The 20,339-nt window shown below is 36.8% G+C and overlaps 1 protein-coding gene across 1 annotated transcript in view; it reads right to left on the bottom strand.

The window, feature by feature from the left end:
• The window catches only part of LOC149411346 (retinal guanylyl cyclase 2), a 290,198-nt gene that overhangs the window by 53,104 nt on the left and 216,755 nt on the right, over window positions 1-20,339 (bottom strand). Inside the window, exons 11-15 of the mRNA XM_089647685.1 lie at window positions 5,927-6,063; window positions 4,735-4,894; window positions 4,456-4,605; window positions 4,143-4,314; window positions 3,648-3,788 (exon numbers count right to left, since the gene is read on the bottom strand). Coding sequence (XP_089503811.1) covers window positions 3,648-3,788; window positions 4,143-4,314; window positions 4,456-4,605; window positions 4,735-4,894; window positions 5,927-6,063 — 760 coding nt within the window. The remainder of the gene's footprint in view (window positions 1-3,647; window positions 3,789-4,142; window positions 4,315-4,455; window positions 4,606-4,734; window positions 4,895-5,926; window positions 6,064-20,339) is intronic.

Here is a 20,339-nt window from a genome sequence, read left to right as displayed (position 1 = left end):
TGTCAAATAGAAAACAACACGTTTTTCTGAAAAATTTCTTCGAAAAATGTTCAAATTTGCAAGCCAAGCGTGTCCGAGAAATTCTATACTGATACAATAAACGCCAGTACAAATTTAGCAAGGAGGATTGTCAGTAGTTGTCAGGAACCCTTTGAAATATATTGGGACTTAGACTCTAATAGTAAAAGGTCTTTTATTCTTCATTTTGTTGAAAGGCATCCTATAAAGCGACGAGCGATGTAAAAACCTTCATAACATTAACCTTCCCGAGCTGTGGGTAATTTGGAAGGGAGATGTGAGATCCGGTTGGCACCTCACTCAAGCAAATGGTTGCATATATATATATCTGGTGGTTTTAACAAATTTGCTCACATACGTTACGTTACACACACATATATATATATATATATATATATATATATATATATATATATATATATATATATATATATATATATATATATATATATATATATTTAATTTATCATCATTCGTCAAAATATTAACATTGAAACATGAATTGTTTACCGCGGTTTAAAGCCAATGAATCCACATTGATTTAACCGTTTATCCCATGTTTTTAGGTTCTATATATTTGGTACATTATGACAAGCGATCACTAAAACCTTTTTTACAAACTTTCCGTAATGTGACAAAAATCGCTCGAGTATAATCGAGTCGTATCTAACTTACTTTAAGAAATAATTCCTAATGTTGTTTAAAATAAAACATCTAAGTCAATGCCATTTTTGTTTCCGGTTACTTTGTTTTTGTATAACTAAAATATTTAAAAAGTCAGATGGACAGTTAATGTCGGGGAGGGGGTTTGGCGGTTACTGGGCTGAGTGAATTAATTTTTTGTTGTTATTTTTTGATTTTGATTAAAAAAATAACAAAAAGGATAAATAAAAAGTCTAAGGAGACCAAGATTTCATACACTTTAAGGTACCCCAGACCAAGATTTCCTAACGCCCTTAGTAATAATAATAATGATATTGTATTTTTTTTCTGGCAAAGGGATATTTAAAAAAATAAATTGTTTTGGGATCTTAGGGATTTGAGATTATAAAGTATTTTACTTCGAAAACTGTCAAACAGTAGAAAATATTTTTCCTGTAAGGGTAGCTACAAAATCAGTACTGAAGCAGAAACATCGTTCAAAGAAAAAGCCTCTGTAGAAGATTCGTTTGATCTTCAAAGTGTTGAAAACCCCACACGGTAAGACCTTTATTCTTGGTTTGCATAATAACATTTATAATGCAAATTGGCACGAAGCATTTGGGCTTACCGGCGAAATTGAAGAAAATATTAGAACTAAATAAGTTTGGTCCATCCCGTTCAATTCCTTGAGAGATAGGGCTAAAAACTTTTGACTGTAATGGAAACACGTGGCTCTCTGTTATCATAGCTGCCCGGCACAAAAATAAATGTAGGTAATTCTTCTCAAATTCAAAATAGCAGATACATTGGCACACTCAGAATAGCCAACGATTTTAACTGGTGCAAGAGTGAGCCATTGATGACTATGTGATGTGAATTCTTCCGCAATTGAAAAGTATTATATCAATAGAGCAATATATTTTATTTACCATTTTGACCAGTAGAAAATGCCTACGTCCTACAGTGTGTAGTGTAAATTTAAATCCAAATAAAAATATAAATAATACACTCATTAATCAACGAACGGGAGTATACAATAAATTTTAATTTCTTGTTATTGGAGTTATCGCTTTATTGTAGTAGATGTTGGTTTGCGAGGCACAAGGAAAGAAATCAAGCGTAATTGTTCAGAACTGTCATGGATCAAAAATTCGAAAACAATTTTTCTGAAAGGGAAACAGGATTTATAATTCTCGACTTTAGAAATATTATCTCCTTTTTTCCTTCCCCCTGGATTACTCAAATAAAAGTAATATAAGAAAGTGCAAATTGGTTAGATTTACAGAAACCGAATACGATAACGCTTTCGGATTTTTAATTATTCTGGAATTATGCCAAGTGTTTTACATTTTTGATCTCGTTTGCTGACTTCGCCATTTCCGTTGTTCAATATTTTTTCATGTCAGATTACCCGTTATAAAAATAGCAGACTGAATTTACTTAAATATTGCAATGAATTTTTGAAAATATAACGCAGAACAAAACATTTTTTTACTTTTTATTTAACTCAACTTTTAAAAAGTAAAAAAGAATAAAAATATTAAAATTTGTTACCGATTAAGTTATTCCAAAAATAAAAAAAATATATATTTACCCTAGACTTGCAGAAAAGTCAATACATGTATGTGGCACATTAAAATTAAAATAGGATATATTTATCAAAGACTCTATCTAGATTTCATTTAGTTGGAGTTGAATCATTTTTTTTTTATATTTACGTATTCTTATTTTTTTAAATACTCTTATTTCTTTATAATTTACATAATTTAATCTAGTTATTTAATATTGTTTCTCATTTTAAGGAGGTTGTTTGTGTATATTATTTAAAATGAGCCTAACTTCAACGTTTTCTAACTTTATTTATTTCATAAATCAATGACCGGTCGGTGGCCGAGTTGACATCGCGTTTGGGTCCCACCCAGGCGTAGTGTGTTCAATTCCTCGGCTGGCTAAGTCCTCCATCACAACACAAGCAACATTTTCAGCTTAAGTATATATATACTTATATATATAATATATACTTATATATATAATATATACTTATATATATATATAATATATACTTAATGTAACAGTCTACTGGGGCGATATATGAATAAATACACAAAAGATAGCAGCCAATAAAAATGTGCGGCGAGAATAAATCAAAATAATGATGGTAGTTCTTATTCGAAGTATGATACTGCTAAATATGACCTAAGGAAAGAGGGTCCCATTAACGCAGTTAGTAGAGCAGCGCCCCAGCAATGCGAAGTCCTGAGTTCAAGTCCCAGATGCGACCGTATCGTTTTCGGATTTTTCTATTTCAAATTTTCGTTTAAAAAATTAATATTATCTTCGATAATAATAAAAGGATAAATTGTTAGAAAACTGAAAGCATGCGGCAATAAAATAAAAATTGTAAATTTTGAGAATAGGGTATTTGGGAAGCACAGGTTTAAATTGTCCTATTTAGAAAACGCCTTTATCTGGTTGAAATCCCAAAAAAAGAAAGCGGGTTTTTGTTTTTTTTTTTTTTTTGGTATTCTATATATTTTCTTAATCTTTATTATTACTGTTTTTAAATAAATCTTTTTAATTTCATTTTTGTTATTGTGAATGAATGAATGAATGCATTCTTAGAACGAGCTGAAACTCGGCGGATTGACTTGTTTTTGATGACAATGCATTATATCAACTTTTGGTGGCAATCACGCAGTTCCACGCGGACATGTAAGCATTTCTCTGAAATAGCATTACATTACAGCAATTAATATACGAAATAAATGTCGGTCCTACCCTATTGGGATTTAACGCAGTTGTTAACGCGATTGACGCCAGTCCCTGGGGAGGAAGGTTCAATCCTCAGTCAAACCAAAAAATAGAAAATCTTTTAAATTGGCTACTAGCCGTCCCAAGAGATGACGAAACTATGTATAAAGTAAATAAACAAAGTTTTTATTTAGGTTTTATTTTTTTCGTCTGATAGCTGTAATAACTGTTCTTACCTCGGCAGCATCCTGTTGAGCAGTTGTTCCGTCTTCTTCTTTTCCATGTCCAGCTGTTCTGTCCTCTCGCGGATCAACTCCTCCAGGTTGTTGCTGTACTTCTCCAGCATCTGGAACATCGTGTCCACGAAGTTCACCTTCCTGCAAGAGGAGTGTTCATTTATACAAAACATTACATCTTTAAGGTACCCGGTGACTATTGACTGGCATCTAAACTAGTTCCAGTGAGAGCTCTAACGAACATCATCGACGTTAATCAAATGAAAAAGTCAAAAAATACTAGAACGGTGACGTTCGAAATGACGACGGACGAATATGTCCACTTTTATTTTTATGTTATTGTAACCATTGCATAGTCTGTTCAAGTAAGAATGTTGTGTACTGTTTATATTGCCTTGATGCACTTTCAATGGGACAGAAGAGCGCGTGGAGCGAGCAGTTACATTAAATCTAATCTTATTTAGCAACTTCGGGCATTTTATGCATGTTTCTCACCGTCCATGGTTGAGTTTCCTGAAGAGATCGTGCACCTGATTGAAGTCGGGACGCATCTCGGGCTGCTCGGTCCAGCACTGGCGCATGATGTGGATGGCCTCGGGCGGAGCGGCGCCCTTTGACACAGAAGGCCGGATCAGAGGCGGGGGCTTCTTCACCTTCTCGATGATTTCTGCATCAGAAAATCGGACAAAATAATAACATGGTTTCTACAGAACATTTTATGAGATTAAACTACATTTTCAACGTGGGAGAAGAACAATTTCAAGAATAGGGGTACATCTCCAAAATGAAGAATAGTCAAAATAATCACCGTCAGCTGAAAGAGCCAGCATACAAAATGGTTCCCCTCTGACGACGACTTCCTGCATGATGATGCCAAATGAATAGACGTCTCCTGGCGGCGTACCTCGCCTGCGTAGCCCGCAGTGTCGCAAGAGCTCCGGCGCAGTCCACAGTAGGTCTGAAACAATGATCAGTGTTACTATTAAAGGAAACCATTCAGTTTGGTATTGTCCTACAAGTTATACATTATCGACAACATGAAATTTCTCAAGTTAAAAGTAATTTAAATGAAGAAGTAGGTACAAACCTCTAGAACTTTTTGCTGGAGCCGGAATACCTTGGTTTTCATAAAATATAGGCAACCCATAATCTGTAATTTTCAGCACCCATCTGGCATCTATAACGCAGTTTCTGGAAGTGAGGTGTCCGTGCACCTTTAATGGAGAGGAGTGGAGATATCTCATACCCTGAAATATAAACAGGAGTATCAAAATATAGTTCCAATAACCAGATGCATAAAACATTGTATTGGCTTAACTAATGTTCTCCTTCCATGGTACTCAAGATACACAGGCCACAGAAACCTAGATAGGCTGAAGGCATGTTATTAAATAAAACAACAAAAATTACTACTCCAAACAAACAAATTGTAATAATGTTTTTGATGAACAAATAAAATTGTATACATCACTATTTAATAAAAATAATTGGCGTGTTTCGGAACCGACGGTTTCTTGGTCAGGATAAACGTTTAATGAACATTAACACACATAAGATTAGACAAATAAGTACTTTTGACAAAAATATTACAATGCTGATTATATAGTTGCCTATACAAGTTATTTGTTTTCATTAATTTAAAATGGCGCCACAAAGTTAATTGCGGTCATTAATTAAATAATTATATTTGTTTAATTCAACTGAACAGAGCGGTGAATGAAAAACTTTTCTTGCCATATAAATTAATTATATGATATAAAATTGGATACGGTATTAATAAAACATAGCACTTGTACTACGGTAGCTTGAGAGAAATTCTGCATGTACCTATGTTGTAGAGGCGCAAAAATAAAGAATCTACTTTAAAAAACAAATAATAACCGGATTAATTCAATAGGAGAGATTTCATACAAAAACATACTGGAAAATAAAGAATAACATATACAAGAACCAAAAACACAACACAACTAATAGAAGCAACACAATTAGATCTCACATTGTTTTTTTTGTATTAGAGGTTCCAATCACCATAGAATAATGTAAAACAATAATAACTCTTTCTTAAACGAATAAAAAAAATTAAAGTCAAACATAAGCAACCAGAATAATTTGCGGACGACAATTGGAGAATTTCGGCAGAAAGAATAACTTTTCTGATATATCTTTAACGAAACACAGTCGATAGACAAGTACAATGACAAAGAAATTCTAGCTCGCATTTGCCTAACCTTGCAGTAGTTAAATACATGGATATGTTTTACATAAAATTTGAGTCTTACTCTAACTAGGTCGGTGAGGAGGCTTAGCCTGAAGCTCCAGTCCAGTTTGATTTCGTCCATCATCAGGACATCCTCCAACGAGCCTCTACTGCAATGCTCGTGGACCAGCGCTGGTCTGGTTGGTTCCGTCAGGCAACCTGTGGAAGAACTCCTGGATAGTTACAAATGTAAACCGAACAATAAAACACAATTATAGCAAAGAATTATAATATTTGGGTTAAATGGCAGAGAGCGAGCTCATTTCATCCAACACTGCGCAGTATAGAGTGAGAAGATAAGCACAAAGGTTTATTATATCCAAATTTTCTTTGCCATGACTATGTATTATGTAAATTTTATATATCCCGATCTGCGTTTTAGAGGTTATAATGTCAAATTTCAGATAGTAGATTAACTTTACCTGAATAATTTTATCATATATTCATAGTAAACCATAACTAAACATAAGTATGTAGTAAAATTATATACATATTTAGAAAATTTATCTCCAATAATAATAATAATATTTAAAACATTATCAAAATTTTTGTGCTATGTTTTCAGTTTGCCCATGATACTTACCGTCATTAATAATTTTTTTAAACATATTTAACAACAATTATTAAATAGCTTGAAGTCTCGAAAAAAATAAAAAAGATATATTATTCAATATCAAATAAAATCGAGATTGCAACAATAACATTTGACTGTCATCAGTTGTTTTGTTTTGCTCTATCTAAAATTAAATTTTTTACCATTCTTTTTTGTTTTCTGGCAAAAAAAAAGTGTAGTGTGTTGTGCCTTGAGGTTTCTTCTCCCTCCTGATCTTCCAGGAGTCACTTTTCGCTGCTGATTTCCAGATATTTATAAACTTTTTTACTTCTGTCATTTTTCATACTATTATTGTAGTTGTTTACTGTTGTGAATAATGGAGGAAGATTTCCCTCCTGGACCCCCTACAAAGCCCCCAGATCCCTCTCCAGACCCCCCAGACGGGGAAAATGTAGAAATTTCTGACAGTGATTCTGTCATCTTGACTTCTACCAAAAAAAGGAAATTTACTCCTTCTTCCCCAATAAAACTTGACTCGCCTTCGACTTCACTGTCCCCACCAGCACTTTCTCAACTTCCTCCAACAAACTTTTATTCTCCTCATTCCCGTGGCCCATTCATAGCATACGCCCAAAAAACTGAGCAAGGAAAAACCATCCACCCTCTTGAATTTGGCAAATTCCTATCAAATAGCAAGAATCTTTCAATCAAACCTGGAGGTGTAAAAGCCGAGGGTCGCTTCCGAATCTCCGTCGAATTCCTCTCAGGGCCAGCTGCCAACAGTTTCATCAAAAATATCTTCATTTCATCTAATTCAAAGTTCAAGGCATATATCCCTACTTTCAATGTCACTCGCATGGGCCTGGTCAGAGGTATCTCGACCGATCTGTCCATCGAAGAAATTCTGTCTTCACTTTCAACCCCCCAACACATTGGCAATCCCATAAAAGCCAGGAGGCTAAATTACAAGGACTCCTCTGAGGGTATAATTACCTGGAAGCCCTCCCAATCTGTTGTTATCACCTTTGAAGGTCAATCTCTTCCCTCCCATATATATTTATTCTTCAACTCATTACCAGTTGAAATGTATACATATCCCACCACTCAATGTTTCAATTGCTGCCGTTTTGGTCATACCAAAGCTGCATGCAGATCTCAACCCAGATGTTTTAAATGTGGAGAAAACCACGCAGCTGACCAATGTCCTTCTTCCTCCTCATCCAAATGTTTTAACTGCTCAGGCTCACATACAGCTATCAACACATCTTGCCCAGAACAATCTCGCCAAAAAAATATTAAAATTTCTATGGCCTCTCAGAACTTGTCTTTTCTGCAGGCTTCTAAATTATTCCCGCCTGTCAAAAAATCATTTGCTGAGGCTTTATCCAGCAACTCCTCATCCAACCCTCTTCCCTCCACTACAACAACTTCTTCTCGTTCAACTAAATTCACATACAAAAACGCTATCTCTAAACCGGCTCCTGGATACGATCAGCAACAACACAACTCACTGCTCTTAAATCCCAATGGTTCACCTCTTTCAAATGCCACAAATGGGTGTGCAAATAATTATAATCCGTCCTCAATGAACTCTCTTAAACTTTCTGAAAAACTCTCCCAAGACAATTCTTCATTTATCCAAACTCTTATTATTCTTCTAATTGACCTTATTTCTTCTCAAACTAATCTACCGTCCAACGCTGCTACTATTATTTCCACATTAAAATCATTTATTCAAAATGGCTCTTCAGGATGTCAGAATACTTCAGTGGAATAGCCGAAGTGCTATTTCTAACAAATCTGATCTCCTTAACCTATTAAATTCCAACTTTATTTCTTTGGCTGCTATCTCGGAGACTTGGTTTACTCCATCCACCCACTTTAATGTGGGAGGGTATTCCTGTCTCCGCGACGATCGCCCGGAAGGTTCGGGCGGCGGTGCTGCCCTTTTTATTAAAAAATCCATATCATTTTCCCCAATAAATAATATCAAACCCCCCAATGCTGACTTCCAAATGGTTGCAGCTAAAATAAAGGACACATCCTTTATTTCAGTCTATCTTCCCCCAACAGCCCACTTCAATAAACAAACTTGGTTGCAAATTGTAAGTCAACTAAGCCCTCCTTTCTTTATATTAGGCGATTTTAATGCCCATTCCCCCGTCTGGGGTTCTGCTTTCTCCGACCGAGATGGTCGAAGTGTGATGGATTTCCTAGATCAATCCAACCTTTTCCTTTTGAATGACGGATCTCCTACTAGGATCTCACGCCCCAGCACAAACCCCAGTGCAGTGGATCTCTCGATATGTTCTACTAGTCTGGCTTCTCTCTCCTCGTGGGTGGTGTCCCCCGACCCTTGCTCCAGTGATCATTTCCCGATCATCATTACTTATCAAACTTCTTTCCAATCGGACAAGTCTCATATTTCGACAAAGATTAAAACGAAACACACCAAATGGGATGAATTTAACTCTCATATGGACAAGTTCCTACTAAATTCACCCGCCACCGATATATTTTCCGTCAAAGATGATTATAATAACTTCAAATCAATGCTCATAACTGCAATAAATAAATCAAATCCTCCCCCTAAAACTAAATCTCTCAAAAAACTCCCTCCAACTCCCTGGTGGGATGAGGAATGTTCCAAAGTAGTAAGAATTCGGAAAGCTAAATCTCTTTCCTATCGTTACAATATGACTATGGAGAACTATCTTATATACAAAAACGCTGAATCCAATGCCAAAAGGGTATTGAGGTCAAAAAAAAGATCCGGATGGTACAACTTTTGCAGTTCAGTATCTCCGAACACTCCAATTTCGGAAGTTTGGTCTATGATCCGAAGATTTCGATCCTCCTTCAGTTCACCATCTCCTCGAGCGTCCCATTCTAAATGGATAGATGAATTCTTGGACAAAATTGCCCCCCCTTCTGTTCCTAACTTAGATGAAATAACGCCCATCTATAATACTCCCATGTCTAATCATTGGCTAGACTCTCCATTCACCTTAATTGAGCTAAAAAATTGTTTATCAACAGTCAAGGACTCATCTCCAGGCAGAGATGGTATACCTTACAGCATAATCAAAAATAGTAATGATAATGTTCTAAACCACTTCTTAAGCATCTTAAATAAAATCTTCCAGACTGGTATAATGCCTGATGACTGGAGTTCTCAAATAATCATCCCTATTTTAAAAACAAACAAATCTCCAAATTTTGGATCCAACTACAGGCCAATCGCTCTTTCATCCACCCTCAGTAAACTTTATGAAAAATTAATTAAAAACCGATTAGAATTTTTTGTCGAGAGTAAACAGCTTCTCTCTCCATCTCAATTTGGATTTAGGAAAAAAAAATCCACTCAGGATAACCTTGCCATCATCAGCACTGATATTAATTTATCAATTTCTAAACAGGAAGTTTGTCTTGCCGTCTTTATAGATATAGAAGGCGCCTTTGACAATGTTTCCATCCCAATCCTGAAAAAAAAACTTCTAGGCCTTGGCCTTCCCCCCATGTTTGTCCAATCTATTATTAATCTATTTCTAGATAGAAAAATTTTCATTGAACTTCCAGATATTTCTCCTCAAAGTAGGTCTATTTGGAAGGGTTTACCACAAGGCGATGTATTGTCCCCCTTACTGTATAATATATACACATATGATATGCATGTCACTATTCCCCCACAAATAAAAATTATCGAGTTCGCAGATGACATAGCTTTCTTCGTATCATCCAAAATCATCCCTCTTGCCGTCAAATATCTTAACGAAGCCATGAATGCCCTTTGCACATGGCTCACGTTACATGGTCTTGAACTTTCAATCCAAAAGACTCAGTGTGTCACCTTCTCAAACCGCCATAAAAACCCCCCCGTTCAAATTTTATTTAAAAATTCTCCAATCTCCAACGCTTCTGAAGTAAAATTTTTGGGAGTAACATTTGATAGGAAACTTAAATGGTCTTCCCATATTAATAATTTAGTTACTAAATGCGAAAAAAATTTAAATATCATCAGATCATTATCTGGCGTTTGGTGGGGAGCTCACCCTACTTGCATTAAGTTGCTTTACAATGCACTTATTCGAAGCCATCTCGACTATGCCTGCCCACTTTTTAGTACTGCCTCAAAAAATGTACTTAATAAATTAGACAAAATTCAATCTAAATCTTTGCGAATAATAACTGGAGCGATGCAATCGTCACCCATCAATTCCCTTCAAGTAGAATGTTCTGATCCTCCTCTTTATTTAAGGCGTCAACTATTTGCTGACAAATTTGTTCTTAAATGTTTAAATTCTAAATGTCATCAGGTTATCCCCAGCGTCTCGTTGTTCATTGACTCAAACCATTCATCTACAATCAGAGCTTCAACTAAACCTATTCCTGACATCTGTAAAAATTTTAAGTCTCTCTCAGAGCTCCACATCATCCAAAATGATCTACTTCCCTTATACAAACTAAAATATAGTCACGTCACCCTATCCCCAACAATATTAGAAGGGATCGGAATCTTTAAAAGTCATTCCAATCTCCCGGCCCGAACTGTCAATAATATGTTCAATGACATTATTTTATCTAAATGGCCCAACTTTTCTCTTTTATTTACTGATGGATCCAAATCTCCCGACTCTCCTAACTGTGGTATAGGTATTAACGTTTACCACAATAATTCTAATGATAGAATATTTCATTCAATTTCAAATCAATTTTCAATATTTTCAGCTGAGTGCATTGCAATAATAGAATCTCTCAAATATATAATCAAAAATAATTTTGAACATTCCCTCGTTCTCTCTGACTCTCTCAGTTCCCTCCAAAAACTTAAATCCAGTCCTCTTCTTCATCCTGATGATCATTTTGTATGCCTTATTCGAGTGATGATAGCATCCATTCAAAGCTCTGGTAAATCTGTAACTCTGATTTGGATTCCTGGACATGTTGGTATCATGGGTAATGATATTGCGGATGCCTTGGCAAAACAAGGAGCGTCCAACCCTGTTGTTACCCTCGTAAACCACATTCCCTTATCTGACATTTTTTCCATCATCAAAGAAAGATCCCGCAATGTTTGGTCAGAGTATTGGCACATTGCTAGTCAATCCAAGGGAGCCTGCTATGCCTCAATACAAAGGACTATACCATCAAAACCGTGGTTTCAGCAATTCCCTCATTTTTCCAAAAAAGAAATTTCTTCACTCATTCGAATGAGGATCGGTCATTGTTACGTTCCTTCCCATCTTTTTAAAATTCACGTCGTTGACTCCCTAGATTGTACATTCTGTGGTCTAGAAGTGGGAACTTTAGATCACATATTTTTTGGTTGTCCCTCTCTAAACAAATATCCTCTCTTCTATCAAGCCTTAACTAAAATTGCCTCCCCTCCATTCAACATTTCATCTCTTTTAAGTCTGAACTCGACTCCAATTTTCATTAAAATTTTGAAATTTGCCTATTTAAATAAAATTAATATTTAAATTCACCTTTCAATACACCTTTCTCAATAATTTTAAATGATGGCCAAGAACACCCTTGAAGGGTGAAAGCCAGAAATAATGGAAAAAAAAAAAAAAAAACAAAATCGACACATCAAAATTCCTACACCAAGCCAAAATGAAATAATCGAGAGCACTCAATATAATGTCAAATTATGCTTTTTTTACAATTGTAAATAATCATTTATTTATTCTACGTGGAAAACGATGTTTGCAACAGAACATTTTTAAAAACCCTGTTCAGTTAATATACAAATAGACACATACAATCACAAAAACTACTTAAACATAGGATTCATTAATTTGTATACATCTAAATAAAGATTCAAAACAAAAACAAATCAAATAAAAAAAATGTGTTTATAAAAGTTCACTCAAATGACAAATAAAACAAAAAAGAGCCAAGAGACAAAAGAGACACACATAGACACAAGAAGTACAAATAGAGATACAAATAATAAATAATTTAACTAGGGCAAAATATATTTTTTTAGCAACAGCAGAACCCTGAATCCGTATAAATTATCGACGAATATGTCTACTTCAGCACACTCATACAATAAAATTATATATTTAGGAGTTCCTTCATTTGTCAGCATTCATAACTCGGCGCGATAAATCCTGACTTAAATACATCATCAACTCCCTCGCAGCCTAATTTTGTCTTAACAACCTGCATTCATTCCCATAATCCTGCACTGGAAATTACATTACTCCCTCAACTCCATTCACTAATCCCTTTTCAAATCATTTCCTACCGATTTCTATACCTTATTCAATAGAGATTTAAAGAGATCGTCTCTTTCAAATATATTACGAGTAAACAGTCTATTTGAGTTTGTTGTTTGCATCTCAATCGTTCGCTGCCGTTCCTTTATCTCTTTCAATTCCTTGACTTTGCAGAAAATTGTCACAATCTATTGAACTTTTATGATTTAAAAAATATTGGCTTTTCTCGTAAGTAGGCGGATTGATAGATGGAGGGTTACAAAGAGACAAATCTACTGTCATCTCGAGAATCTGCAGACACAATAATATCTCACTGAAAGGGAAATCACTGAAAAATGTGTAAAAAAAGCAATTCAGAACTTTTTTTTCACAAACCGCCCGTAGGCACAATTAGGGAATGCGAAACTTTTAACAATCTGCTTTTGATAGAAAATTCTGTTGGTTTTGGGTTCGCTTAAAGAAAATCCTTGTGTTGACTCGACCTCTTAATTGTCCTAACTCGCTTGAATGAGGTTTTTATACCTCTTTATCCCCAGCGTTCAGTTCGCTTTTGCAAAATGATATCGTGCTGAGCCTAGCTAACTCTGAACATTCCCCGCCCCTGCGATATTACACACAGTAAAATAAGGCCTTCGCTTTGGGGTTGATCTACAATAAATCCCTTAACTTCACGTTGTGTGATTTGTTAATTCGAAGCCCCCCCGCTATGGGGTGGTAGGTATTTAATGTCTCCTTTCTGTGGTAACTCCCGGTTCTTTTTAGCCAAAGCGTGGGGAAAACGTCCATCGACCCTCAGCGAGTTCTACAAGGAACGAGTACGTGTCTCACCTAACTTTCGAATACTGGACCCTATTACTAATCGACCTAACAGCTTATATCATATCTTTACAATTTCCTTGTATCCCCGCCCTTACCTAATGTCCCCGTGTTTATAAATTCTAGATTGTGACATAGAACCGTACCCCCCCCCCCTCTTGTGTACGGGCTATTAAACCCTTCGTTGAATAGTGTGTTGTTTCCGCATAAGTACTGGGACTCTCTCGTCGACCTCTGTAACGATGTACTGAAACTAGATAAATGGATTTAGCTGTGGTTAGTAAACTTTGGGTGTTGCGGATGGAAGTGGAAACGAGAGAAAAGGAGATGGGAACGGATTAAATGACGAGAAAAAAAGGTTTTTTTTTGCAAACTGGGTCGGCACCTCACTGCCCCAAATGAAATGGTCGCTATTCTTCCAAATGCAAAACCCCAAGAACCAATACATGTCTGGCTTTCCCCGAGGTCTGGTCTAACTTCTTCTTATAGTCGCCTTGACACCTCCGGACCGCTCACGTCAGAGGGAGAGATAATGCACCTGTTGGAATATCCCAAATCACCCCGCCCCGCTTCCTCCAACGGACTACTTTACTGACTGTAAAAGGGGAATTTTCATTGCGTCCCTTATCATGATGCTAAACGCGTGCATGTTTCAAATAGGTTTGTTCTGGTGAGGCTTTCAACGTCCACTAGCCGCCAGGCCTACTATCCACCTCACGAAGGTTGCTGCAAAGGATCTCGAGGGTTTTCCAGTCGAGTTGCATCAACCTCCGGGTAAACCCCGCTTTAGTATGTGTTCGTCCTCCGATTTTGAACCCTCGTTCATCACGCCGACGTCCCCTCCACGCGATTTTGAAAGACTTGGAGCCCGTTCAATTAAACGCCTTCGCAGCGAACCAAGGCCCAAACATTCCAACTTGACATTAATTTTCATACTGCCTCTCGTGTCCTCTCATCCGACCCGGTTCCGCGAAAAGGGATGACCCTCCGAACTCTTCGTGATTCTCCATACAACGTTGACGCCCCGAAATCGCGTGATGAGGAAAGTAGAAAATCTTCTGAGCCGAGGAAGTTGTGTGCTTTCCCAAGACAGCTTACGGACAACATACTCCAACGGTGAGTTCTAAGCCGTGGCCAAAGGTATTTAGGAATTTGTTAGTGAACATATAAGGTTATACAAATATTATTAATTTTATTTTTTTATTTGTTTTGAGCATGAGTTGGTTGCAGCTAGTCGCTTCCATGTTGATTTGAGGTGCCTCTGCGCGGCCGCCAACTCGGTAGAGTGTACGACTTTTGTCGTCAGGCACGGACGTCGAGTGATTTATGGGGTCCCCTTTCTTCCTTTTGGTCGTGTGTCGCCACTAACTGCTTACAAATAAGTAGGTCATTGGCCTCGTGCTAAACACAGCTGTTAGAAGCAAGCAAACAGTTCTAAATGTGATACTATTTTATCAGTTGCAGCCCCATCTTCGTCGCAATTTTAACGTTCTGGAAATATATATTCATGCAAGATCACTCACCCAAAATCGTTATATTACCAGTCCAGTCGGGATATCGACGACATGTACATTAATCCACGTCCAGGGGCTGTAGGTAGGATGTAGAAGCCCCTAAGCCGTTAAGGGTTCGTATTAAATTCGAAATCGGTTCTCTATGTCACCCGTCTACTCGCCGGTAGAAACTATAACCATATTGTATCTAATTTTTCTAGCTAAAATTTCTACTTTCATACGCCGCTCCGTAGATAGCACATAAATTACCTGATACTGGAATTCGGAATGTTTAAGCGGATCATTTCTTTCAATAGAATGGTCTCTTCCTCCCTAACCGTAAATTGATAGGTGACATGCATCGGTATCTGTTGGCCTCCACTGTACCTAATCTAGATATCTCTCCCTATCGACTATTTTAGAGTATCTAAGTAAGTATTTGCCGAGATCTACCCAGAACCCCCTTCCCCTCCCTAGAACCTTTCATATATTATCTGCCACGTTCACTTCGATTTTTTCACTCAATTCTTATATCGTGTAGACCGTTAAAACCTTCCCGTGTTCGCAAGGAAAACACTGTCTATACCCCCAATTCAAATGAGCAATTTACCCTACGTTTTATATATTGGAAATTAATTATTATTAATTTTGACCAGAAGGTCCACATGTGATTTACGAATGATGTATTTAGCTCTTATTAAATTCTATTCTCCGAGTAAATTCATTCGCCGCGTTTCTACACGATTTTTATTATTATTTCTTTTTGATCAATGTACGCTGTCTCTTCAATTTCACAATAAATTTAGAACTTTGACTTAGCCGTTTTCGTCTGGTCATTTGATAATTATTATGGTTCTCTATTTTTTTCTCCTCTAATGGCACACGCGTTATTATTAAACATTACCGCAGTCGAGTTTCATCGTTTTATATTAGTCTGAACCAAGAGACTCCAACCCGTGAATTTAGTATCGTCTAATTATGAGTTTACCCTTTTTTTTGGTTGAATCTAATTAAATTTTAAAACACTTCAATTATTTCAATTAATATTAAAACCACAACTTCACTATATTTAAAACTCTATCAGTTTAGTTTAAAGATAGCACACCAAACTGTCGCGACGTTAAGTTATCGAAGCCCGACTCCAACCAAGTTAAAACGAAAAAGCCCTGATTTCCTCCAAACAACGCTATTTAATAATGTTCTTTCGAATAAATCGACTTAAAATTTGTGCGACTTTCGCCTTTATGAATTCAAGGTTTCACTTCCCGTTAAGTTTAGAATTGCATAACCCCGTTTCAGGATTTTTGGCCCCCGCCTGCCGAGTTGAGGTAGACACCTACCCCCCTGCCGAGACGGGTACAGGCGCGTACTCGGTGGCCTGACTTCCGAGCGCCCTCTCGTAAATGATATACGGCGATGTAGATTATTGCGTAAAATTATTTGATTATTTTTTCTCGTACACGTGTTGTGTCCGTAATATTGGTTGATTTCCGGCCTATAGACTAGGTGTAGCTCATTTCTATATCGTTGTTTTCGAAATCTTTCCGAGAAATTCGCTATTGATATCGATAATATAATCGATAAATTATCCCAACTAACGGAAGCTTTTCACCTATTATGTCCAGCGCTTGCGCAATCCAGTATCCTTCCTTGTGTGCTGCCTTCTAGCATTTGATTGGTGTCTACACGATCCGTGGGTGATCCCAGGACACATATACCTTCCTCTCGGTGATGACATACGTAGGCATTCGTTCCAAAATTTGATTCGACACGTTTTTTGTAATTTCGCCTACCTGTTTTGACTCTTTTCGTGATATCCGCCGCATATCTTCTGGTAATTTTTCGTAACCCATCGCTGTCCACTACCCGAGTCGGTGACACCTCTTCCATCATGAGCTAAACTACCTTTCGGGTTTCTTTTCGATTCCTGGTCCTTCCTTTTCGGTGATCTACGCCCAGTACATCCCTGTTTTTACAGTTTTTTTGCGTCTAGTTTTAGCCCAACCCATATACCCCTTTCTCGCTCCATCCAGGAATTTCAATATATTATCCTCGTAACTTTGTTTACGCGCAAAAAAAGGTCGTAAAATTTTGATCGTTAATCAAAGACTTCGTGACCCATTAACTTTTATGTCTTTTCTTAATTACCCAACTTGCATCTCCCCCGTGTTAATATAATTAGGCAATTTCGGCCAAACATCCCATCTTAAGTTAAAATTCGTGTCCATTGTCAACACTTGAAATAGCACTCAGAACCTCAGCGATCGTAAACAATTCTCTCTATGAGGATCACCTCGTAATATGTCTTCTGGACCGAAACATTCTAAAAAACCATCTTCTTTCGCCAAACCGTCACCCCCCTGTTTCGTTATCGCTGGTTGGGTATCGCTTCGTTTCTACCTTAGAATGCAAATTTATCGTCGTTCTCCAAGTGCCCTTACACGCATCGTGAGACCGGATCCCAAGGTTAGCTCAACAGTAAATCAACCTAGAGTGTTTCGTGTCTTTAGACCGCCCTTAGTCTCCGTGATTGGCGAAAAATTATTTAATTGATTTTGGGAATGATCTGATTCGTTGAGCTCCATCACGCCTCTTTTCAATTATTACGTGGTTAACACCTATTACCGACGTAGGTTTCTATAATAAAGCTTCTAGTATGTCCCAGAGATGTCCATAGTCTGTTCGTTTCTCCCTATTCTCTGAACGTATTTTAATTTATGAAAAAAAAAATTCTTTACGTTCCTTTACCCCAAACAGGTCCATTACAGCCTCCCTTTAGTAAGGATTATAGCGGATAAACACGTTTTGGTGTTTATTTGGTGAAATCATTACTAACAATAGGTTTAGATTGACTCATTTTTCTTCCTTTTTCAAATTTTTTTTTTCGTACTCCAAAGGTTGCGTACCCCTTACCTCCCTAAGAGGAGATGTTCCTATTTTCCCTAAATGCAAAATAAATTCTAGAATGGGTCTTTTCCTTTTTTTTTCTTTCCAATCTTCCGTTAATTTTTGGCTTATCTGCTTCCCACGAAGTTCGCCCCTGTACGTGTCTTAACTCAAATGCCTTTAAACAAAACGTAAGGCACAATGCCATTCATAAATCTGCCGCCTCCTACCACTCGTGATTTCATTAAGACGAAACACGGTTTCATTTGTCACAAAACTCGTAACTTTGCTTTATATTCTAGGCGCTTCGTCAGTAGACGTGTTTCCTCTTAACTACACATTTATGGCTAAGTTTTTGTTGCACCCCCAAAGGGTCGAAGCAAAGTTCTATGGGTACCTGACTGAAGTCTCGGTTGTATGTTTTTTTTTCCATGATGGTATGCACGCAACATGAATCTATTTAAAACGCGTAGCTATTTTGCATGTGGTTTTTTTTTTCTGTTTTTTTTTTAATTCTCGCGTGACTATAATTTTTTTCGTTTTCTTTAATAGATAATAATCCGTATGTGTGGCCGGTTATCAATAAGCCTTGATAAAACTTGAATTGGATTAAATCTGGTTTATTGAATTGGACACGCAACCTCCCTAAAACTGCACTTACGTGTCCTAGATGTTCATCGACATTTCCGCACAAATATATGACTAAGTCATCCAAGTAGTAGCTTTGCGAGACTACCTATCTTTTGTTTTAATATTCGTATTGTACCGAACGTGTTTTGTTTACTTGTTGAACTAATTGAAACGGATTTATTTATTCTTATTCACAGAATTTAGTCACTATTTCACGCTGTAGTTTTTCTCACAATATCACTGTTTTCACTTTATTCAAATATTAAGTTAGATTATATCCAATGGTTGTAACTATTCACTTCACAAGAACACTGCATTTATTTCACCGAAAAACATCCGTTACGTAACGAACTTAAGTATTTGATAGTAATCACCGGTAATGTTCACTGTAGGTTCAATGAACTCGTCGTGGTACGCAAACGTATTGTATCCCTGCTTGTACTCACTACGTTTAATTTAAACCTTTACGAAAACATAACAAAATAATTATTATCTCCCCTCTCTCACTATCCCGGCTGTCCCGATTCGTAACCAAGTCAAATCTCACTAGTCTTCGGTTTACCTTATTATTATTATTACCATCTCACACTTTCTCCCTCTTTATATTGCTTGCTAGGTATCGAAAAACCGTTATCTACCGACCATTTTGTAATATACACATTCCGAGACTACCGATGTCTGCACGCATAACGTTTCCAAACTACGTCGTACAAAAGCTCATACAATATCTGTTATCTGTTATCACCACCCATTGCGAAGTTTAACTCTATATTAAGAGGATAGACGGATCCCTTTTGTATGAAAGCTTGTATTTTCGAAGCTGTTTCCTTCAAAATGTTCACCGGTTAGGTTTCCCCTTAATATCACGCTATCCAAAGATAACAAACCGTTTTTATGTACTACAAATCGTCTCGCAAATGCTCGGTGGATATTTTTTTCTTTCTAAGATTTATGACCCGACCGTTGTAAATCATGAAAAGGTCTATTAGTTCCTTTTAGCTTGCAATAATTTTCAAGTGACCATCGATAGGTCTCTTCGAAACGACAAACCGATATTAGTACGGTTTTTACCCACTTTCGTAAGGCATTTAAAATGTTTGAATAATATTCATTTCATATTATTTTTTTTTCAAGCGGTCTACAAAATACTAGTCAGATGCTTTACGTTTCACCATCTAAATGCGAGCCCTTCTCAAATTATGATCATTTAACTGATTTGTATATTTTTTCCTTATCGAAGGTTGGCGTACATTTCGCAATATCAACTAATACAAACCTCCACTCAAATAAAGATTCCGTAATTAACTTGTCTATTTATTTATTTTCTCTTTTTTTTTCTCATGAAATGTTGATTAACATCAGCTTACGTTTTTTTTTTCCATTTAACTGTGTAACCTTTCCCTTTTATTATTAGTCTCGTGAAAGTACTCAATTTATATTATTCATTACTAACTACCGTATTGTGTATTAATTCTCTTTATTCATTTGTACGGCGCGCCTGAGGCGACTTTACCCAAAACGGCGCCACACGAGTCCCAACAAACAGCCGACCGACATCCCTGCCGTGTTCAGAGCGATAAATCTACCACCGGCTGTAGATACGTAAGAGTAGGTAACCTTTTTTTTTTGCACTATTGTCCGGCGCCTCGCCGTCTCCATCGTAAGTAATTAAATCACAAATGACACTAGAGTCTAACAGTGCGTCCAGCTTAATTTTTGTTCACCTGTCTAGACTATTTTACAACTGACCCACATTCGTTTCGACCTATTTTTTTTCTATTCGCTCCTGACATGTTTTTTTTTCTTGAGACACCATACTCGTACCTCTAT

The sequence above is a fragment of the Hesperophylax consimilis genome, chromosome 26 (genome assembly GCF_061612785.1).
Source record: "Hesperophylax consimilis isolate HC1 chromosome 26, BYU_Hcon_1.0, whole genome shotgun sequence".
Taxonomy (NCBI): Eukaryota; Metazoa; Arthropoda; class Insecta; order Trichoptera; family Limnephilidae; genus Hesperophylax; species Hesperophylax consimilis.
This window is presented reverse-complemented; position numbering and strand designations above follow the sequence as displayed.